The sequence below is a fragment of the Chiloscyllium plagiosum genome, unplaced genomic scaffold (assembly GCF_037043375.1).
Source record: "Chiloscyllium plagiosum isolate Xiang-an unplaced genomic scaffold, Cpla_swu_hap1 HiC_scaffold_10, whole genome shotgun sequence".
Lineage (NCBI taxonomy): Eukaryota > Metazoa > Chordata > Chondrichthyes > Orectolobiformes > Hemiscylliidae > Chiloscyllium > Chiloscyllium plagiosum.
The window spans coordinates 1,935,509-1,959,530 of NW_028270148.1; the positions used below are offsets into that span (position 1 = coordinate 1,935,509).

At 44.8% G+C, this 24,022-nt stretch overlaps 1 protein-coding gene across 3 annotated transcripts in view; it reads right to left on the reverse strand.

Annotated features, from left to right (window-relative positions):
- Positions 1 to 24,022, reverse strand: part of LOC122553146 (protein EFR3 homolog B-like) — a 211,183-nt gene that overhangs the window by 67,727 nt on the left and 119,434 nt on the right. For all 3 annotated transcript variants that reach the window (XM_087991014.1, XM_087991015.1, XM_087991017.1), the window contains exons 12-17: positions 21,238 to 21,289; positions 20,240 to 20,412; positions 17,798 to 17,873; positions 13,829 to 13,990; positions 10,842 to 10,973; positions 5,273 to 5,340 (exon numbers count right to left, since the gene is read on the reverse strand). In XM_087991014.1, the coding sequence (XP_087847140.1) occupies positions 5,273 to 5,340; positions 10,842 to 10,973; positions 13,829 to 13,990; positions 17,798 to 17,873; positions 20,240 to 20,412; positions 21,238 to 21,289 (663 nt within the window). The remainder of the gene's footprint in view (positions 1 to 5,272; positions 5,341 to 10,841; positions 10,974 to 13,828; positions 13,991 to 17,797; positions 17,874 to 20,239; positions 20,413 to 21,237; positions 21,290 to 24,022) is intronic.

A 24,022-nucleotide genomic window follows, 5' to 3' on the forward strand; every position in this document is an offset into this window, starting at 1 on the left:
TGAACAACTTGAGGATAGACAAGTCCCCCGGGCCTGACGGGATATATCCTAGGATTATGTGGGAAGCAAGAGAGGAAATTGCAGTACCGTTGGCAATGATCTTCTCGTCTTCACTGGCAACGAGGGTGGTACCAGGGGACTGGAGAGTAGCGAATGTTGTGCCCCTGTTCAAAAAAGGGAATAGGGATAACCCCGGGAATTACAGGCCTGTTAGTCTTACTTCTGTGGTAGGCAAAGTAATGGAAAGGGTACTGAGGGATAGGATTTATGAGTATCTGGAAAGACACTGCTTGATTAGGGACAGCCAGCACGGATTTGTGAAGGGTAGGTCTTGCCTTACAAGTCTTATTGAATTCTTCGAGGAGGTGACCAAGCATGTGGATGAGGGTAGAGCAGTGGATGTAGTGTACATGGATTTTAGTAAGGCATTTGATAAGGTTCCCCATGGTAGGCTTATGCGGAAAGTCAGGAGGCATTTGATAGAGGGAAATTTGGCCAATTGGATAGAAAACTGGCTAACTGGTCGAAGGCAGAGAGTGGTGGTAGATGGTAAATATTCAGCCTGGAGCCCAGTTACAAGTGGAGTTCCGCAGGGATCAGTTCTGGGTCCTCTGCTGTTTGTAATTTTTATTAATGACTTAGATGAGGGAGTCGAAGGGTAGGTCAGTAAATTTGCAGATGATATGAAGATAGGTGGAGTTGTGGACAGTGAGGAGGGCTGTTGTCGGCTGCAGAGGGACTTAGATATGATGCAGAGCTGGGCTGAGGAGTGGCAGATGGAGTTCAACCCTGCCAAGTGTGAGGTTGTCCATTTTGGAAGAACAAATAAGAATGCGGAATACAGGGTTAATGGTAGGGTTCTTAGTCAGGTGGAGGAACAGAGGGATCTTGGGGTCTATGTACATAGATCTTTGAAGGTTGCCACTCAGGTGGATAGAGTTTGTAAGAAGGCCTATGGAGTATTATCGTTCATTAGCAGAGGGATTGAATTCAAGAGTCGTGAAGTGATGTTGCAGCTGTACAGGACTTTGGTTAGGCCACAGTTGGAGTACTGTGTGCAGTTCTGGTCGCCTCACTTTAGGAAAGATGTGGAAGCTTTGGAGAGGGTGCAGAGAAGATTTACCAGGATGTTGCCTGGAATAGAGAGGAAGTCATACGAGGATAGGTTGAGAGTTCTCGGCCTTTTCTCGTTGGAACGGCGAAGGATGAGGGGTGACTTGATAGAGGTTTATAAGATGATCAGAGGAATAGATAGAGTAGACAGTCAGAAACTTTTTCCCCGGGTACAACAGTGTGTTACAAGGGGACATAAATTTAAGGTGAAGGGTGGAAGGTATAGGGGAGATGTCAGGGGTGGGTTCTTTACCCAGAGAGTGGTGGGGGCATGGAATGCGCTGCCCGTGGGAGTGGTAGAGTCGGAATCATTGGCGACCTTTAAGCGGCATTTGGATAGGTACATGGATGGGTACTTAATCTAGGTTAGAAGTTCGGCACAACATCGTGGGCCGAAGGGCCTGTTCTGTGCTGTATTGTTCTATGTTCTATGTTCTATGTTGGTATGCTGACTCAAGACAGCCAAAGAGTCCCACAAATAGTAAGAGAACTCATAGGCCAGTATCCAGGAAAGTGCACATCCTGGAAAGTCCACCAACAGCTGGTTTGGAACAGTTAAATTGCTCAGCAACATCCAAATCAGAACAAATCAAAATAAACAGCTGGTTAAATGGTCACCCGGTTCTAATGGAGGTCGATACTGGAGCGCCATTTCAGCGATCATAGAAGCACGGTGGCTCAGTGGTTAGTACTGCTGCCTCAGAGCACAGGGCTCCCAGGTTCGATTCCAGTCTTGGGTGACTGTGTGGAGTTTGCACATTCTCACCGTGTCTGCATGGGTTTCCTCTGGGTGCTCCGGTTTCCTCCCACAGTCACAAAGATGTGCAGGTTAGGTGAATTGGCCATGCCAAATTGCCCATAGTGTTCAGGGATGAGTGAGCTAGGTATATTAGTCAGGGCTAATATAGGGTGGGGCGAATAAGTCTGGGTGGGTTACTCTTCAGAGGGTTGGTGTGGACTGGTTGGGCTGAAGGGCCTGTTTCCACACTGTAGGCAATCTAATTAGAACCAATCTCTAACAAAATTCACTCTATGCTTCAACCCTTTAAAAACTAAAAAAATTGCAGATGCTGGAAATCAGAAGCTAAAACAGAAATTGTTGGAAAAGCTCAGCCGGTCTTGCAGCATCTGCAGACAGAAATCGGAGTTAGTGTTTCGTGTTGAGTTGATCCTTCTTCAGAACCCTTTAGTTTGCCAGGCTGAGATCGTATACCAGGGAATGGTCTACAGATTAAGGATACAACTTTGGTTCCAGTCTCGTATGAGAATCAGTTACCACTGATTGTAGTAAAACTCAGCACAAGCATGATGAGGCAAAATTGGCTGAGAAAAATTCAACTTGATTGGCTCAACATTTTTCGATTAGAAAATTGCTGCTCGGGTGAGGTCCTACTTGAATACCTGGATGTTTTTCAGGAAGGTTATAGGGACTTTAAAGGGGTCAAGATTCCACGTTTCTGCAAGGCCCACTCAATGCTATTTGCCACCAGTTAAAGTGGCCTTTGCAGGATCAATTTGGCTGAATTTGTCATTGTTCTTTCCTCTGCCTTGGTCGATGTTGGGTTTCATTCCTTTAAGACATTTTAGTGATTTGATATATAATTGACAGTGATATCATGGTCATTGTTAGACTCATAATTCCAGATAATTTGAACTCAAATTTCACCATCTGCTGTGGTGGGATTTAAACTTGGCTTCCCACAGCATTACCTGGGTGTCTGGATTGCTCTTTTTCATTTTTTCATTGGATGAGGATGTCGCTGGCTAGGCTAGCATTCATTGCCCATCTCTAAATGTTTGGAGGGCAGTTATGAGTCAATCACATTGCTGTGGGTCTGGAATCACATATAGGCCAGGTCAGGTAAGGATGGCAGTTTCCTTCCCTAAAGGACATTAGTGACCAGATGGGTTTTTCCACCAATTGGCAATGGATTCATGGTCATCATTGACACTTCATTCTAGATTTTTTAAAAACTGAATTCAAATTTCATCTGCTGTGACAGGATTTGAATCTATGTCCCTAGAATATTATCTGGGTCTCTGGAATAACGGTTCAGTGATAATACCATTAGGCCATTATCTCCCCCTAATCACTTGTCATTCTTCTTAACTCCAATGAATACAGGGCTAGCCTGTCCAACCTTTCTTCATAAGAAAATTCACTCATTGCAGCAACCAGTCTCATGCCCCTTCTCCAAACTGCATCTAACTGCATCATTTAAACAAGGAGACCAAAAGTGTACACAGTGCTTCTGAAGTGCTCTCACCAATTCATCTGCCTCCAACTGCAGCAAAATATCCCAACTTTTATATTCCACTCTCCTTGGAATAAATAACATTTCATTTGCCATCAAATCACAATACATTGTGATTCATCTGCCAGAGCTCAGAGATCCCTCTGTACATTCGAATTCTGTAATTCTCTTCATTTAGATGGTGAGGAAGACCATGGGACATGCCAGATCATGAGGTTACAGGTTGTTATGGTATATAATTCTAATGTTTATAGTCCACAGTCCTTCTGGATGTCCAGCTTTGAGCTGCTATACCTGTTCTTTATCAATCCCATTTAGCATAGTGGTAACACAATAACACAAAAGACGATGTCTGCTTGGTGAAGACAGACTTTCCAGAAGGATTATGCAATGGCCACTTCCATCAATAGTGTTATGGATTGACGCACTGCAAAAGGTAGATTTGTGAGAATGAGGCCAAGTAATTTTTGTCATTATGTTCGTTCTTTCACCTTTTGCCACATGCCAGATGACCAGTAACAGTGCTATGCACCTATTCTTGGTAGTGAACACTGAAGTCCTCCTTATCCAGAGTATAATCTATGTCCTGAATAGCCCCAGTGGTTCTTCTGAATGGTGTACAACATGGAGAAGTACAGATTCACCAAGTGCAAAAGGGAGGGTGTTAGCAAACATTTCCTTGCCCATGTTTGACCTGATGCCAAAAAAGGAGAAAGTGAGGCACCTGCTGAACACTCTCTGCTCATTCCTGAAGAAGGGCCTGTGCCCGAAACGTCGAATCTCCTGTTCCCTGGATGCTACCTGACCTGCTGTGCTGTTCCAGCAATAAAGTTTCAACACTGATGCCAAAAAAACCTAATGGAGTTCAGATTCTATTATGGAGGTTCATAGGGATGGTGACAAAGGATTCTAGACTCTGTAGTTGTGATTATGTTGTCATGGGCTCAAAGGGCTGAGTGGCCGATCCTTGTTGTAATGACTCATGGATTCTTTCATATTAGACTGTTGCTTAATTACTCTGTGTGAATACTCTCTCATTGTTAACCTTAGTCCTCAACTATTATCAAGGAAGCCGTGACAGGGTCGATGGGACCAGGTGTGTCTACATTATGTCATGGGTTAATGCCAGGCAGATCTGTCTGCTCTTGTTCTTCTTACAACTAAGTGACTTCCTCTAACACCAGAGAGCAGTTAGGTTTTGTGCATAATGAAAAATGAAACTTTTGCAAATGAGTAATTCACCTTTATAAAACATGCTGGGTGAGAAATTAAATAGTATCTTGTCTGATTTTATAACAAGAATGAAGAACGTGGGCAAATTTGAGACGATGAACTCACAACATGACCTTAAAATACAACCAGGAACTGCAGATGCTGGAAATTTGAAACAGAAATTGCTGGAGAAACTCAGCAGGTCTGGCAGCATGTATGGAGAGAAAGCAGAGACAATATTTCAGATCCATCGATGCTTTATCAAAACTCAATGAAGGGACTCTGATGAATAGTCACACGATCCAAAACATTGATTTTGCTTTCTCTCCACAGATACTGGTCAGTTTCTTCAGTAATTTCAGCTTTGTCCCATTGTGACCTCCTCTGCAAATTGCCAAATTGGAAGGCGCTGCCTTTTACCTTTGTTGGTTGCTCACCTGAAACAGGTGTTCAGTATCCAACCTTCATGAACCGAAGTCCAAACACTGCATTTAGGTCCCAAATGAAATTGGCATAATGACAAGCCAACAAATATTAAGGTGCCACTTTTCTTCACCATTAAAATAAACAAAGGAAGTGTCAACAGACACATAAAATGGACTCAGTGAACTGTGAAGGGAAGCTATGAACGTGAGGAAAACCAAGCATATTAAAGACACTTGGGAGGATCTCACCCAATTCCCTGCACATACCTGTTTTCATCTTCAAAGACTCCCTCTGGCAACAAGTATAATGCTTCCTTCCTTCTGACTTCAATTACCTGTCATAAAGATCAACAAACAACAAATCATGAAATGAGGAAGAGGAACATTCTGGCGGGAACCGGAGCAGTTGGTAAGAAGCAAAATGACTGAGGAGGAGTCAGATTCTAGGGCCAGTAAGACTAAAAGAAGAATAAACAAAGAGAGGCGACTGAACATAGCAAGACTGGTGATCTGAGGTGTATCTGTTTTAATATGAGGAGTATGACAGGTAAAGCACATGACCTTACAGCTTGGATTGATACATATAACTTTGATGCCATGGTTATTGAGAGAGGGACAAGACTGCCAGCTTAATGTTCTAGGATTAAGAGATTTCAGATGAGATAAAGGGGGGATATAAAAAATGTAGGGGAGTTGTGTTACTGATAAGGGAGAATATCACAGTTGTACTGAGGGAAGACGCTTCGGAGGGATCATCCAGTGAGACCTTATGGAAACTGGTCAGGAACAGGAAGGGTGCAATCACTTTGATAGGATAGCACTTCAAACCTCCCAACAGCCAGTGGGTGAGAGAGGAACAGCTTTGTGGACAGATTGTAAGAAACATCTAAAAACAAAAGGGCTTTTGAAGTAAGTGGTTTTAACTTTCTCTACATTGACTGGGACTCGCTTAGTACCAGGGGTTTGGATGGGGTGGAATTTGTTAGGTGTGTCTAGGAATGTTTTTTGAAACAATATGTAAATAGTCCAATTAGGAAAAGAGCCATACTATACCTGGTACTGAGGAATGAGCAAAGCCAGGTCATCAAAGTTCCAGTGGAAGAGCATTTCAGAACAGTGACCATAATTCTGTAAGTATTAACTGATGGATAAGGATAAGATTAGTCCTTGAGTGAAAGTACAAAATTGGGGGAAGGCTAACTACCATAAAATTAGGCAGGAACTGGTGAATGTAGATTGGGGGTGGCTGTTTAAGGGTAAATCCACATCTGGTATGTGGAAACATTTAAAGGCCAGTTGATTAGAGTTCAGGACCAGCATGTTTTTGTGAAAACAAGGACGATAAGATTCGGGAACATTGGATGTCAAGAGGAACTGAGAGCTTAGTCAAAAAGGAAAAGAAGGCGTACTAAGGTTTCAGAGCCCTCGAAGAATATAAAGATAGCAGGAAAGAGTGCAAACAAGAAATTAGGAGGGCTAAAATCAGCCATGAAATGTACTTGGCAAACAGGATTAAGGAAATTTATACGTATATAAACAGCGAAAGGGTAACGAGGGAAAGGGTAAGTGCACTCAGGGACAAAGGAGATGAAATTTAAGTGTTGACCGGATGAAGTGGGTGAGGTCCTTAATGGGTACTTTGGTATCACAAGGGATAAAGACGTGGTAGATGGTGAGTCTTGGGAGGGGTATGTTAATATTCAACAGCATGTCAACGTGAAAAAGGAGGAAGCTTTGGGTCTTTTGAAAAGCATTAAGGTAGACAAGTACTCAGGACCTGATGGGATCTATCCCACAATGCTGATGGAAGCAGGTGAAGAAACTGATGGAGCCTTGTACGAAATCTGTTTCCATTTTAATCTCAGGAGAGGTCCAAGAGGACTGGAGAATAGTCAGCATTGTTCCTTTGCTTAGGAAGGGATAATCTGGGGAATTACAGGCTGGTGACCCTTATATCAGTGCTAGGAAAATTATTGGAGAAGGCTCTTAGGGTTAGGATTTACTCACATTATGAAAAATATGGACTTATTAGCGATAGGTAGTATGGCTTTGTGAAGGGAAGGTCCTGTCTCACAAATTTGATTAAGTTTTTTGAGTAAATGACAAAGATGAATGATGACGGCAAGGCAGGTGTTGTCTATATGGACTTTAGCAAAGCCTTTGACAAGTTCCCTTATGGCAAGGTGAAGTCACATGGGATCCCCCAGTGAGCTGGTAAGATGGTTACCAAACTGGCTTGGTCACAGAAGACAGACAGTAGCAGTGAAAAGGGTGTTTTTCTGACTGAAGATCTGTGACCACTGGTGTTTCTCAGGAATCAGTACTGGAACCCCTGTTGTTTTGAAAATATATAAATGATTTGGAGGAGAATGTAAGTGGCCTGATTAGTAAGTTGGCAAACAACACAAAGATTGGGGAAGCTGCAGATATGAGCAGGATTGCTAGATGATACAGCAGGATAGGATAGATTCTTGGGCAGAGAAATGGAGGATGGAATTTAATCTGGAAAAATGTGAGATTTTGGAAGATCTAATACAAGGGGGAATATACAGTAAATGGCAGAACCTTCAATGTACAGAAGATCAAAGTATACAGGTCCAATGCTCCCCGAAAGTGGCAACACAAGTGTATAAGGTGGTCAAGAAGGCATATGCATGCTTGTCTTAATCAGTCAGCGCATAAAATATAAAAAATTGGCAAGTTATGTTGCAGCTACATAGAACATTAGTTCAGCCATATTTGGAATAATGTGTAAAGTTCTCTACATGAAGAATGTGGAGGTTTTGGAGAGGGTACAGAAATGGTTTACTCGGATGTTGCCTGGTTTTGAGGATATTAGCTGTGAGGAGAGATTGGACAAACTTGATTTGTTTTCACTTGAACATCAAAGGATGAGTGCTGACCTGATAGAAGTTTACAAAATTATGAGAGGCATGGATAGAATACAAACTCAGTGTTTATTTCACAGGGTAAAACTGTCAACTACTTGGGGTGGAGGTGCCCGTGTTGGACCAGGGTATACAAATTCAGAAGTCCATAAGACCATGAGACATAGGAGCAGAAATTAGGCTACTCAGCCCATCAAGTCTGATCCACCATTCAATCATGGCTCATCCCCATTCTGCTGCTTTCTCCCTGTAACTCTTGATCCCCATGATATGCAAGAACCTACCTATCTCAGTCTTAAATATACTCAATGATCTGGCCTTCTGTGGCAATGAATTCCAAAGATTCACAAATCTCTGGCTGAAGACGTTTCTCCTTACCTCCATTCTAAAAGGTATTCCCTTTACTCTAAAGCTATGCTCTCAGGTCCTAGTCTCTCCTACCAATGGTAACATCTTTCCAATATCTACTCTGTCCAGGTAATTCAGTATTCTGCATGTTTCAATTAGATCCCCCCCATATCATTCTAAACACCGTTAAATATAAACTCAGGGGGCATAGCTTTAAATTAAGGGGTGGTAGGTGTCGGACAGATGTTAGGGGTAGATTCTTTACTCAGCGAGTCGTGAGTTCATGGAATGCCCTGCCAGTAGCAGTGGTGGACTCTCCCTCTTTATGGGCATTTAAACGAGCATTGGATAGGCATATGGAGGATAGTGGGCTAGTGTAAGTTAGGTGGGCTTGGATCAGCGCAACATCGAGGGCCAAAGGGCCTGTACTGCACTGTATTCTTCTATGTTCTAGGTCCTCAAATGTTCCTCATATGTTAAGCTTTTCATTTCTGGGACCATTCTTGTGAAACTCCTCTGAACATGCTCCGGGGCCAGTACATCCTTCCTGAGATAAGGGCCCAAAACTGCGCACAATACTCCAAATGTGGCCTGATTAGAGCCTTATAGAGCCTACACCAGGTTATAGTCCAACTGGTTTATTTGAAATCCAAAGCTTTTGGTATGCTGCTCCTTCGTCAGGTGATGTCCTGATAAAGGTGATGTCACCTGATGAAGGAGCAACACTCCGAAAGCTTGTGATTTCAAGTAAACTTGTTGGACTATAATCTGGTGTCATGTGACTTCTGACTTGAATTACTTGGGGATGTAAGTGTAAGATAAAAGGGGGTAAGTTTAAAGGATATGTGCGAGGCAAGTTTTTTACACAGAGGATGTTAAGTGCCTGGAATGCACTGCCACAGGAGATGGTGGAGTCAGATACAAAGCAACATTTAAGAGGCATCTTTACGGATATATGAACAGGCAAGGAATATGGAAAACAGACTGTGTAGGGACAAAAGGTTTTCAGTTAGAAAGGCACTGTGTGTAGGCACAGTCTTGGTAGGCTGAAAGACCTGTTCCTGTCCTTCGTTCTAAGAACGTAAGATTAGATTACGTACAGTGTGGAAACAGGCCCTTTGGCCCAACAAGTCCACCTCGACCCTCCGAACAGCAATCCACCCACACCCAACGCTACGGGCAATTTAGCATGGCCAATTCACCTAACTGTACATTTTTGGATTGTGGGAGGAAACCCACACAAACACAGGGAGAATGTATAAGCTCCATACAGACAGTTGCCCGAGGCGGGAATTGAACCCAGGTCTCTGGTGCTATGAGGCAGCAGCGTTAACCACTGTGCCACCATGCCACCTATTCTAGGAGCAGGAATAAATAGTTCAGTCCCTTGAGCTTGTTTCACCATTCAACATGATCATAGCTGATCTCATCTTCGCCTCATCGCTACTTTACTGCCTGCGCCCTTTTACTCTTCAACCTGTTACTAATTAAAAATCCTTTCATCTCTTTCCTTAAGCTTGCTCAATGTACCAGCATCAACTGCACACTGGGGTAGGGAATTCCACTGCTTCACAACCCTTTAAGAGAGAATTTCATCCCTGTTTTAAACCCTCTACCCCGATCCGAAAACTATGACTTCTCATTCCAGATTACCCCACAAGATGAAACATCTTCTCTCCAGCTATTTTGTAAATCACCTTTAATATCTTACATGATCAAATAGATCTCTTTTTGTTCTAAACTCGAGACTATAGGCCTAAACGTTGCCATTCTATTCTTCTGATCAAAATAGATAACCTCACAATTGTCCACATAAAACTCCACCTGCAAATTCTGGCCCATTCGCCTCACTTATCCATCTCCATTTTAAATTTCTTCATTGCAACTTACTCTTCCAACCTATTTTAGTGCCATCTGCAAATTTGATGAAGGTACCTTCAATCCCTGCATCCAAGTCATAAATATAGATTGTAACTAATTGGGGCCAGAGGATCGAACACTGTGGTACCCCACTAGTTACATTTTAGCAACCGGAAAAAGACCTACTTTTCTCAAATCTAGGCTTTCTGTTGGTTAACTAATTCTCTATCCAAGCCAATAAATTATCCCTAAGAGAGAAAGTGAGGGCTGCAGATGCTGGAGATCAGAGCTGAAAATGTGTTGCTGGAAAAGCGCAGCTGGTCAGGCAGCATCTAAGGAACAGGAGAATCAACGTTTAAGAAGGGCTTATGCCCGAAATGTCGATTCTCCTGTTCCTTGGATGCTGCCTGACCTGCTGCGCTTTTCCAGCAACACGTTTTCAGCTCAGAATAAATTATCCCTAACCCTGTACGATCTTAACTGGAAAGTGGATCACAGATTTCACTGTTACCGAGAGTGAAATATGGCGCCCAGGAACTGAGCAAGATCAAAATCCTGGAATATCCCCCTAAATCACATTATAGACCAACTCACAGCAGGTGGACTGTAGCAGTTCAAGAAGAAAGCTCACCATCACCTTCTCAAGAGCAACTAGGGACAAGCAATAAATGTTGGCCAGCCAGCGACATTCACAGCTTACAAATGAATTGAGAAAACAAAAATTGCCCAGATAATGTTACCTGCTGGATATTCTGACAGAAGGCAGGCAGGCTGGTCAGTTGGCTAATGAGGTTCAGGTAGGCAGAGCATAGGGCATGAATTGCACAGCGTGTCCACACTGGCAGGTTATCCTCATTGGTGAATGAAAGTTCCTGTAAATGAAGATACTTTATTGCCTCTTCCAACCATACTGAACTCAGAAGAAGATTAGTACATATTTACATATGACACCGCAGTGGGATAAGATACACACACGTGAGATAGATAAAGTATGGGCATAAAGGAGTTAAGGAATAAGCAATCTTTGATAAAATAATTAAGCAACTGATAAATAACAGAGGAATATTATGGAACATAACTACATGAACATAACAGATAGGATCAAGAGCAGGGCCAGTGATCCTTCGGGCCAGCTCTTCCATAAGACTGATCTTCTGCCTAAACGCCTCCTTCCCCGCCCCTTCTTCATATCCCTACATATCTGTCATACCACAAAATATATATTGTTTGATATTTTGAGTATTTCAAAGCATAACAAAAGAAAAACAAAAATAAACATTAGGGAGAGTAATATGGACTTAAGAAGGAAAATAGTAATCCATACAATCAGAGTAACTCAGGATCTTTACTAACATTACAAAGTCAAAAGATAGCTGAAAAGCCAACTGAGAAATGGATGGAGCCTGAAGATAAAGTTTTTAAAAAATGAAAACAAAGGTCCTGACCCTCTGCCTTTTGTCTGCTGGCATTCATGGTCAGTGAACCCCCAGTATTTCCCCTTTACACCTTCCCAGGCTCTTGACTTTCAGCCTGGTACCCTTGCTGTCCATTGGCTGCTGCCACCCTGAGTACATTGTTTATGCTGCTAACATTCCTTGAAAAACACACAAAAAGTTCTTGTTACGGTGTTACTGGACCAGATTTATACTATTTACTCAGTGACCATCTCCGATACTCCATATTGCTGGATTTGCACAACTTGGACTCTGGTCAAACATTATCACTTTTTCTTTTTTGTAGTTTTTAAATTAAGCAGCACTTCTCATCTACTCAATCTGGGGCTCAGTGAGATACTCACCTCTACCAATTAGAAACTAACAGAAGAACCATGAGCTACTGATATCTCTAGGTTAGCATGTTCCAATGCTTTTTCAGGTATTGCAGCTTTTTATTATGGATTTCACTTACAATTCTGCTTTTAAAATTTATTTGGGAATGTTATTTTCTTTTGCTTGCTCCCCAGTTTTTTTTATGTACTTCATGGTTCTATTGATACATTAGACCAAAAGTATCAAAAGCACAGAAAGCAACTGGCAGATGCCACAGTCAAGTTCCCTATATCGAAAATGCCACCAGAATATACCCGCATTTACCACACTGACAGGGTCCGAAAGGAAGTGACTAGGAGACAGTAAGGATTGCAGATGCTGGAAGTCAGAGTCAATAGAAGTGAAGCTGGAAGAGCACAGCAGATCAGGCAGTATCCGAGCAGCAGGAATGTCAACATTTCGGGCTGAAACCCTTTGTCGGGACTGGGGAGGGGAGAGAGCCCAGATGTACATACAGGGAGGAATTTGGGGGTGGGGAAGGGGTAGGTGGGATGGTGATAGATGGATGCAGGTAAGGGGTTATTGTGATTGGTCAGTGGGAAGGGTGGAGTGGATAGGTGAGTAGGAAGACAGACAGGTTAGGACAGGTCGGGAAAGCGAGGAGGAGGAGTGGGGCTAGACATGGGATAAGGCTGAGGGAGGAGGGACTTTAAAACTGGTGAAGTCGATGTCAAGGCCATTGGGCTGTAAGCTTCCCAGTTTCCGTTTGACCTCACTCTGACAGTGGAGGAGGCCAAGGATGGACATGTCGCTGGGGCAGTGGGAGGGGGAATTTGTGTGGATGGCAACCAAAAGGTCAGGTTGGTCAGTGCGTCCAGAGCATAGAAACTCCACGAACTGGTCCCCAAGTCTGCATTTGGTCTTGCCGATATAGAAGAGATCACATCAACTGCAATAAATGATGTGCAGTTGAATCTCTGTTGGATCTGAAAGGATTATTTAGAGTCTTGGACAGAGGTGAGAGGGGAGATGTTGCATCTCTTTCAGGGCAGGGAAAGGTACTAGGTGTGGTTGAGAAGTTGGTGGGATGTGTGGAGTTGACAAGGGATTTGTGGAGTGAGCTGTCCCTGTGGAATGCAGACGGGGTGGGGAAGGAAATATCTTTTTGGAGGTGTGGTCTGATTGTAGGTGACCATGTTGGGCTGAATGGCCTGTTTCCACGCTATGGGGATTCTATATATATGATTCTTAAAGGGTTTGACAGGTAGGTGCTGAGAGAGCGCTTCCCTTCATGAGATACTCTCGGACTAGAGGGCATAGTCGCAGAATTAAGGGGCACCAATTGACAATTGAGATGAAGAGGAAATTCTTCTCTCAAAGAGTTTTGTATCTTTGGAAGTCCTTGTCACGGAGAGCTATGGGAGCAGAGTCCTTGCGGATATTTAAGGATGACAGATAGTTGGATTATTAATCTGTAGAGGAATCAAGGATTATGGGAAAAGAGCAGGAAAGTGGACATGAGGAATGTCAGATCAGTCATGATCCTATTGACTGGTGCAGGAGGATTCATGGACCAAATGACCTACTCTTTTTATTTCCCATATTTTTATAGTAAACTCGGTTGGGTTTTATTAACAATCAATAATAATTTTATGTCATTATAAGACTCTTAATTCAAGATTTTCTTTTTATTGAATTAAAGTTCTACCATGGTGAGATTCGAATCCAGATCCCCAGAAAAATACCTGGCTCCTTTCATTAATAGCCTAGCGATAATACCATTAGGTCATAGCCTTTCTGTCAATTAAGTTATTTCTTAACTCTTACGTTCCTGTATTTTAACTGGAGGCCATGTGGGATAGTCACTACTTTAGAATTAGCACAGTGGAACATACGATGAATGGAACAAGTCATGCAAGATGAGGATTCACCAAAGTATTACAGATCATAGCACATACCTGGAGGGCTAATACCACCCGAATAAGATCCACAACTACCTCCTCATTGGCCAGTTCCACGCTGATGAGTGCAAGCATGGCATAGAGTGCATCGTAATGGATATGGGAGTTATTCTCCTGTTTACAGCTCATATAGATATATCTGTACAATGTCTGTGAGTGCTGCAAAAAAGATGCAAACTTTCATCAAAATGGGCAGTTATTCACCACACAAAGAATGTAGAAATTCACTGGGATTTGTGTGGTCGCCTGTTGAATTGCAGTAGATGGTAAGCCGAAAATAAAAGCATGAGGGAACAGGAGATTAGAGGAAATTCTGAAACAAATTTGGTTGTCCCTTTAATCTATTCTTACCATAAAAGAGGGAGATATGGAAATGACACACTGGCAATGGAGTTGACAAAATAGAGTGTAATGGGATATGAAGAAACCATACTAGGAAGTGAAATATGGAGGGGACAAACTGAGAAGCAGTGGGATATGGACAGGACACAACAGAGAGCACTGAGGAATTAAGTGCCACACTCGGGAGCAATGACATATGACATGTCCCACTGGGGAGCAGTTATTATGGCGTGTCTTACTGTGGAGCAGTGAGGTTTGGCGTGTCCCACTGGGGTGCAGTGAGATATGGCGTGTCCCACTGGGGAGCAGTCAGATATGGCGTGTCCCACTGGGGAGCAGTCAGATATGGCGTATCCCACTGGGGAGCAGTGAGATATGGTGGGTCTCACTGGGAAGCAGTGAGGTTTGGCGTGTCCCACTGGGGAGCAGTCAGATATGGCGTATCCCACTGGGGAGCAGTGAGATATGCGTATCCCACTAGGGAGCAGTGAGGTTTGGCGCATTTCACTGGGGAGCAGTCAGATATGGTGTGTCCCACTGGGGAGCAGTGAGGTTTGGCGTGTCTCACTGGGGAGCAGTCAGATATGGCATGTCTCACTGGGGAGCAATGACATATGACATGTCCTACTGGGGAGCAGTGAGATATGGCATGTCCCACTGGGGAGCAGTGAGTTATGCGTGTCCCACTAGGGAGTAGTGAGGTTTGGCGTGTCCCACTGGGGAGCAGTCAGATATGGCGTGTCCCACTGGGGAGCAGTGAGGTTTGGCGTGTCCCACTGGGGAGTAGTCAGATATGGCGTGTCCCACTGGGGAGCAATGACATATGACATGTCCTACTGGGGAGCAGTGAGGTTTGGCGTGTCCCACTGGGGAGCAGTCAGATATGGTGTGTCCCACTAGGGAGTAGTGAAGTTTGGCGTGTCCCACTGGGGTGCAGTCAGATATGGCGTGTCCCACTGGGGAGCAGTGAGGTTTGGCGTGTCCCACTGGGGAGCAGTCAGATATGGCGTGTCCCACTGGAGAGCAGTGAGATATGGTGTGTCCCACTGGGGAGCAATGAGGTTTGGTGTGTCCCACTGGGGAGCAATGACATATGACATGTCCTACTGGGGAGCAGTGAGATATGGCGTGTCTCACTGCGGAGCAGTGAGGTTTGGCGTGTCCCACTGGGGTGCAGTGAGATATGGTGTGTCCCACTGGGAAACAGTGAAGTTTGGCGTGTCCTATTGGGGAGCAGTCAGATATGGGGTGTACCACAGGGGAGCAGTGAGATATGGTGTGTCCCACTAGGGAACAGTGAGGTTTGGCGTGTCCTACTGGGGAGCAGTCAGATATGGCATGTCCCACTGGGGAGCAGTGAGGTTTGGCGTGTCCCACTGGGGAGCAGTCAGATATGGCGTGTACCACTGGGGAGCAGTCAGATATGGCATGTCCCACAGTGGAGCAGTGAGGTTTGGTGTGTCCCACTGGGGAGCAGTCAGATATGGTGTATCCCACTGGGGAGCAGTGAGGTTTGCCGTGTCCCACTGGGGAGCAGTGAGATATGGCGTGTCACACTGGGGAGCAGTGAGATATGGCGTGTCTCACTGGGGAGCAGTGAGGTTTGGTGTGTCCCACTGGGGAGCAGTCAGATATGGTGTGTCCCACTGGGGAGCAGTGAGATATGGCGTGTCCCACTGGGGAGCAATCAGATATGGTGTGTCCCACTGGGGAGCAGTGAGGTTTGGTGTGTCCCACTGGGGAGCAGTGAGGTTTGGCGTGTCCCATTGGGGAGCAGTCAGATATGGCATCTCCCACTGTGGAGCAGTGAGATATGGCGTGTCTCACTGTGGAGCAGTGAGATATGGCGTGTCTCACTGGGGAGCAGTGAGGTTTGGCGTGTCCCACTGGGGAGCAGTCAGATATGGCGTGTACCACTGGGGAGCAGTGAGGTTTGGCGTGTCCCACTGGGGAGCAGTGAGGTTTGGCGTGTCCCACTGGGGAGCAGTCAGATATGGCGTGTCCCAATGCAGAGCAGTGAGGTTTTGCGTGTCCCACTGGGGAGCAGTCAGATATGGTGTGTCTCACTGGGGAGCAGTGAGGTTTGGCGTGTCCCACTGGGGAGCAGTCAGATATGGCGTGTACCACTGGGGAGCAGTGAGGTTTGGTGTGTCCCACTGGGGAGCAGTCAGATATGGTGTGTCCCACTGGGGAGCAGTGAGATATGGCGTGTCCCACTGGGGAGCAATCAGATATGGTGTGTCCCACTGGGGAGCAGTGAGGTTTGGTGTGTCCCACTGGGGAGCAGTGAGGTTTGGCGTGTCCCATTGGGGAGCAGTCAGATATGGCATCTCCCACTGTGGAGCAGTGAGATATGGCGTGTCTCACTGTGGAGCAGTGAGATATGGCGTGTCTCACTGGGGAGCAGTGAGGTTTGGCGTGTCCCACTGGGGAGCAGTCAGATATGGCGTGTACCACTGGGGAGCAGTGAGGTTTGGCGTGTCCCACTGGGGAGCAGTGAGGTTTGGCGTGTCCCACTGGGGAGCAGTCAGATATGGCGTGTCCCAATGCAGAGCAGTGAGGTTTTGCGTGTCCCACTGGGGAGCAGTCAGATATGGTGTGTCTCACTGGGGAGCAGTGAGGTTTGGCGTGTCCCACTAGGGAGCAGTCAGATATGGCGTGTACCACTGGGGAGCAGTGAGGTTTGGTGTGTCCCACTGGGGAGCAGTCAGATATGGTGTGTCCCACTGGGGAGCAGTGAGATATGGCGTGTCCCACTGGGGAGCAATCAGATATGGTGTGTCCCACTGGGGAGCAGTGAGGTTTGGTGTGTCCCACTGGGGAGCAGTGAGGTTTGGCGTGTCCCATTGGGGAGCAGTCAGATATGGCATCTCCCACTGTGGAGCAGTGAGATATGGCGTGTCTCACTGTGGAGCAGTGAGATATGGCGTGTCTCACTGGGGAGCAGTGAGGTTTGGCGTGTCCCACTGGGGAGCAGTCAGATATGGCGTGTACCACTGGGGAGCAGTGAGGTTTGGCGTGTCCCACTGGGGAGCAGTGAGGTTTGGCGTGTCCCACTGGGGAGCAGTCAGATATGGCGTGTCCCAATGCAGAGCAGTGAGGTTTTGCGTGTCCCACTGGGGAGCAGTCAGATATGGTGTGTCCCACTGGGGAGCAGTGAGGTTTGGCGTGTCCAACTGGGGAGCAGTCAGATATGGTGTGTACCACTGGGGAGCAGTGAGGTTTGGCGTGTCCCACTGGGGAGCAGTGAGGTTTGGCGTGTCCCACTGGGGAGCAGTCAGATATGGCATCTCCCACTGGGGAGCAGTCAGATATGGTGTGTCCCACTGGGGAGCAGTGAGGTTTGGCGTGTCCAACTGGGGTGCAGTCAGATATGGCATATCCCACTGGGGAGCAGTGAGGTTTGGCGTGTCCGACTGGGGAGCAGTCAGATATGGCATGTCCCACTGGGGAGCAGTGAGGTTTGGCGTGTCCTAGATAGACAGACAGATTACTGATCAATAGGGTGAATCAAGGGTGGCAGGGAAAGTGCAGGGAAATGGACCTGAGGGATTAGATGCCAAATGGCCTACTACTATTCCTATTTCTTATGGTCTTAAACTCAGGAGAATATAAGAGGCTCACCTTCTTCATAAAGAGTGTATCCTGACGGGAGCACTTGTCCACTTTTAGCATGAGGACAGAGATGTCTGGAACAATACTGAAGAGGAAGAGGAAAACACCATCAGTTTGAGAATACTCAGACACACTCATACAGATTGACAGAAATGGATAGATACAGACAAAAACACAGAAATAAAGATATATTTTTGATCACAAATACAGAGATATTCAAAAGGTGTCGAAGAATACAAGTTCTACCGCCTGCAGGGCCAATGTCTAAAGTGGGATTAAGTTGGAACGTTTGCTTTCTCTGATGGAACGAACCATTATGGATGAAGTCATCTTTTTTGTACTGTAGTAAGTTCATAAATTCATAAAATATAGGAGCAGAATTAGGCCATTCGGCCCATTGAGTCTGCACCGCTCTTTGCTCATGGCTGATATATTCCTCACTCCCATTTTCCTCCTTTCTCTCCATATCCCTTCATCCCATTACCAATTAAAAATCTGTCTAACTCTTAATCGTTCTATAATGCTATATAGAGAACACATAGATACAGACAAACACAAGTAAACCCAAAAATAGATAGACACGGCACAACACCGAATGGTTGTTTGTTAAACTTTAGCAAGATATATACTCTTGAGACAGTATTAGAGCCACTGCATGTTAATGATCTACACTTGGTTAGCAGGACACAACTTAAAAATGTGCACATGATATAAAACATATTGTAAGCTGCGAGGAGAATAGCGATAAATTTCAAGAGCAAAGGATTAAAGTTGTGGAATACTGCAGCAGATGAAATTTAATACAGACAAAGCATGAAGCAATTCTTTTTGTGAGGAAGAATAAGGAGGGCCGGTATAAAATAAAGGCTACAATTCTAGGCAGTGGTGTATTCAGCAACATGTTATGCTGAGGGTACGTTGTACATATTCATACTGAAATTGAACGTTTGGGATCTTTTATTTTGTCTAAAGGCAAACTATTGACTTTTATACAGTAATAAGTTTGAAGGACTGACATGCATACTTGGTTTGAGCAGAATAAATACCATTGCAATGACAAAAAGAAATCGACAACACTGAAAAAAACGTTATCGAGTCATACTGCATGGAAACTGACCCTTCAGTTAAACTTATATCTTCCAAACAAGTTTCCCAAACTAAACTATTCCCACTTGCCTGCATTTGGCCTGCATCCTTCCAAACCGTTCCTATTCATGTAGCAGTCCAAATGTCTTTTAAACATTGTAACTATTTGTGGGCGGCACAGTGGCACAGTGGTTAGCACTGCTGCCTCATATTGCCAGAAACCCGGGCTCAATTCCCGTCTCAGGAGTTTGCATATTCTCCCTGTGTCTGCGTAGGTTTCCTCCCACAGTCCAAAAATGCGCAGATTGGGTAAATGTAGGAGAATGGGTCTAGGTGGGTTGCTCTTCAGAGGGTCGGTATGGACTAATCTAGATTTCATGAAGAAAGAGATAGCTGAAGTAAGATTGACTACCTCATCTGGCAATTTTTCCACATACAAACTACACTTTGTGAAAAAGTTGCCCCTCAGGTCCCTTTTAAAACTTTTTCTTCTTACCTTAAATATATGCCCCCTGTTTTTGACTACCCCAGCCTAGGGAAAAGACCTTTGCTGTCCACCTTATCTATGCCCCTCATGATTTTACAAACCTCTCTAAGGTCAGCCCTTAGGCTCCTACACTCCAGTGAGAAAAGTCCCAGCCTCTCATAGAGTCATAGAGATGTACAGCACGGAAACTGCCAGAGAAAAACTGAGCAGGGAGAATGGCCACACCCCTTTCATTTTAACCTTGATTGCCTTTTATCTGAGGCAGTATCTGTTAGCTAGAATCAAACTGGTCCTAAAACTCTTCAAACCTTGACTTTTGCAATCATTGCTTTTACGACCTCTCTGAATGAAAAGCAAAGGACAGCATAATCTTGTTAAAGTAGCAGCATTGTCACATGATGTTAGGAAGAACCTTTACAAAACACTGATTCAGCTTCAGTAGGACGAAGCACACTGTCTGGAGAATGTGAGGGCTTCTGAGAACTTCAGTCACTCAAGTGGTTGGAGAAGCTAGACTTCATGAAGAAAGAGATGGCTGAGGTAAGATTGATGGAAATATTGAAAATTATGAGAAGTCATGACAGAGCAGGTAAAGAAAAATTGTTCCCATTGGCGAAGAGGCGAGAACCAGGGACACTGAATTAAGCTGATTGAATGAGCCAGTAACACGTGGTTAGGATCATCAGTCTACAATCTGAGAATACAGTGGTGGCAGATGTGATTGTGGATATCAAAATGAATTTGATTATGTGAAGAGCGAAGATTTGCAGGGCTAGCACTGGCTGAGTTGTTCTTGCAGAGAGATAATACAAACATGACAGTCTGAATATCCTGCTTCTATGTTGTTCTATCAGTGCAATGGTCCACTTGGGGCATACCTGACATGAGAGAACTTATGTCTATTCCCTTGGCGGTCGATCAGACTGAGAAGGATCTCTATGACGAGGAGGCGATGTTCAGCATCCTCCATTAATGAGGTAGAGAGAAGAGGTTCCAGGAAGGAGGTGGGCAGGGTCGCTAAAAGGTTATTGCTCTGGAACCCAATTGTCACCTTCAAATAAAAGAAATTTTAAAAATCATAAACTACAACCAAACTCACTATAGAATGGCCAGAGGAATAAGTTGCAATATTAAGCACAAAAATAACTTAAATTCACTCAACTCATCTTTTAAATTCTTAATTGTGATTTAAACCCACATTTCTGCTTATTCTGGTGAGAAATTCAATTCAATTCAAATACTCATCATGACAGGCTGGAATACATTTCTACCTTATAATGTACTTAATCCTGTCAAATGCTCTCAGGGCATGGACAGCTCAGAATTAGATACAAGGTACAGCATCCACCACACGGTCTTCATCAAAAACTCCCAGGACAGGTATAGCAAAACATTTAATGGGGAGTACTGCATTGTCAGAACTGGAAATCCTGAGCGAATTTCTTTTTCTGTTCTCAAACTGTCAGGCTGATTGCACCGAGTTAACTCTTTATTTGATGATTTGGGTATGCACAACTGAAACACTTTCTGACTTACCAATGAGTAGACAGTCAGAAACTTTTTCCCCGGGTGCAACACAGTGTTACAAGGGGACATAAATTTAAGGTGAAGGGTGGAAGGTATAGGGGAGATGTCAGGGGTGGGTTCTTTACCCAGAGAGTGGTGGGGGCATGGAATGCGCTGCCTGTGGGAGGGGTAGAGTCAGAATCTTTGGTGACCTTTAAGCGGCAATTGGATAGGTACATGGATGGGTGCTTAAGCTAGGACAAACGTTCGGCACAACACCGTGGGCCGAAGGGCCTGTTCTGTGCTGTATTGTTCTATGTTCTATGAGTCTTCACTGGAGCATTGTAGGAATATATTTGAAAAGTCATACCTGTAGGAGGGATTTTAGCAACATCAACTGAATCATTCGATTTCCATTATCCCTGCAACAGGAAGCAGAATTAGAAATGAGTGCTCAGTCAAAGGCCTGTTTTACTGAAATGAATACAAAATAACAAAATAATCAGTCAGCTGACACTGGTACAGACCAGTATCAGACTGTATCCTCTCTCCTACTCTGTTTTGACCACATAATCGGGATGGCTGTACTGATGTCTGGAGTACTTGTGTCCTCTGCACAGCAGTACTCCTCTCCACTAAACGTCTTAAATAAATTCACTCATGGGATGTCAGCATTGTCATAGAGACCAGCATTTGGTACACATATCTCAATATGCCCCCCAATAACAGCAGGGAGATGGAAGAAAGCATAGGTCGGCAGATTTTGGAAAAGTGTGGACGTAGTAGGGTTGTTGTAATGGGTGACTTTAACTTTCCAAATATTGATTGGAACCTCCTTCGAGCAGATGGTTGGAAGGATCTGTTTTTGTAAGGTGTGTTCAGGAGGGTTTCCTAACTGAGTACGTTGACAGGCTGATGAGGGGAGAGGCCATTCTAGACTTGGTGCTCGGAAACGAGCCAGGGCAGCTATCAGATCTTGTGGTGGGAGAGCATTTTGGTGATAGTGACCACAACTGCCTCACATTCTACATAGCTATGGAGAAGGAGAGGATTAGGCAAAATGGGAGGATATTTAATTGGGGAAGAGGAAACGATGATGTGATTAGACATGAATTAGGAAGCATGGATTGGGAGCAATTGTTCCATGGTAAAGGCACTATAGACATGTGGAGACTGTTTAAGGAACAGTTGTTGCAAGTGATGAATAAATATGTCCCTCTGAGACAGGCAAGAAGTGGTAAGATAAAGGAACTTTGAATGACGAGAGCGGTGGAGCTTCTCGTCAAAAGGAAAAAGGTAGCTTACATAAGGTGGAGGAAGCTAGGGTCAAGCTCAGCTCTCGAGGATTACAGGCAGGCGAGGAAGGAGCTCAAAAATGGTCTGAGGAGAGCCAGGAGGGGGCACGAGAAAGACTTGGCAGAACGGATTAGGGAGAACACAAAGGCATTTTACACTTTGTAAACGAACTTTGTAGTGAATGAAACCTTTGAAGAGCAGGTGTGCATGCTGGAATGGATAGAGATAGAGGAAGCTGGTGTGCTGAAAATTTTGTCAAACATTAAGATTGACAAGTTGCCAGGCCCGGACCAGATTTGTCCTCGGCTGCTTTGGGAAACGAGAAATGCGATTGCTTCGCCACTTGTGAAGATCTTTGCATCCTCGCTCTCCACTGGAGTCGTACCTGAGGACTGGAGAGAGGCAAATGTAATTCCTCTCTTCAAGAAAGGAAATAGGGAAATCCCCGGCAATTACAGACGTGTCAGTCTCACGTCTGTCGTCTGCAAGGTGTTAGAAAGGATTCTGAGGGATAGGATTTATGACCATCTGGAAGAGTATGGCTTGATTAAATGCAGTCAACACGGCTTTGTGAGGGACAGGTCATGCCTCACAAACCTTATCGAGTTCTTTGAGGATGTGGCGAGAAATGTTGATGAGGGTTGAGCTGTGCATGTAGTGTGTATGGACTTCAGCAAGGCATTTGATAAGGTTCCCCATGGTAGGCTCATTCAGAAGGTCAGGAGGAATGGGATACAGGGGAACTTAGCTGTCTGGATACAGAATTGGCTGGCCAACAGAAGACAGCGAGTGGTAGTAGAAGGAAAATATTCTGCCTGCAAGTCAGTGGTGAGTGGTGTTCCACAGGGCTCTGTCCTTGGGCCTCTACTGTTTGTAATTTTTATTAATGACTTGGATGAGGGGATTGAAGGATAGGTCAGCAAGTTTGCAGACGACACAAAGGTTGGAGGTGTCGTTGACAGTATAGAGGGCTGTTGTAGGCTGCAGCGGGACATTGACAGGATGCAGAGATGGGCTGAGAGGTGGCAGATGGAGTTCAACCTGGATAAATGCGAGGTGATGCATTTTGGAAGGTCGAATTTGAAAGCTGAGTACAGGATTAAGGATAGGATCCTTGGCAGTGTGGAGGAACAGAGGGATCTTGGTGTGCAGGTACATAGATCCCTTAAAATGGCCACCCAAGTGGACAGGGTTGTTAAGAAAGTAAATGATGTTTTGGCTTTCATTAACAGGGAGATTGAGTTTAAGAGTCGTAAGATCTTGTTGCAGCTCTATAAAACTTAGGTTTGACCGCACTTGGAATACTGCGTCCAGTTCTGGTCGCCCTATTATAGGAAAGATGTGGATGCTTTGGAGAGGGTTCAGAGGAGGTTTACCAGGATGCTGCCTGGACTGGAGGGCTTATCTTATGAAGAGAAGTTGACTGAGCTCGGACTTTTTTCATTGGAGAAAAGGAGGAGGAGAGGAGACCTAATTGAGGTATACAAGATAATTAGAGGCATTGATAGAGTCAATAGCCAGAGACTATTTCCCAGGGCAGAAATGACTAACACGAGGGGTCATAGTTTTAAGCTGGTTGGAGGAAAGTATAGAGGGGATGTCAGAGGTGGGTTCTTTACACAGAAAGTTGTGAGAGCATGGAATGCGTTGCCAGCAGCAGTTGTGGAAGAAAGGTCATTGGGGACATTTAAGAGTCTACTGGACATGCATAGGGTCACAGAAATTTGAGGGTGCATACATGAGGATCAGTGGTCGGCACAACATCATGGGCTGAAGGGCCTATTCTGTGCTGTACTGTTATAGAGTCATAGAGATGTACAGCATGGAAACAGACCCTTCAGTCCAACCCGTCCATGCCG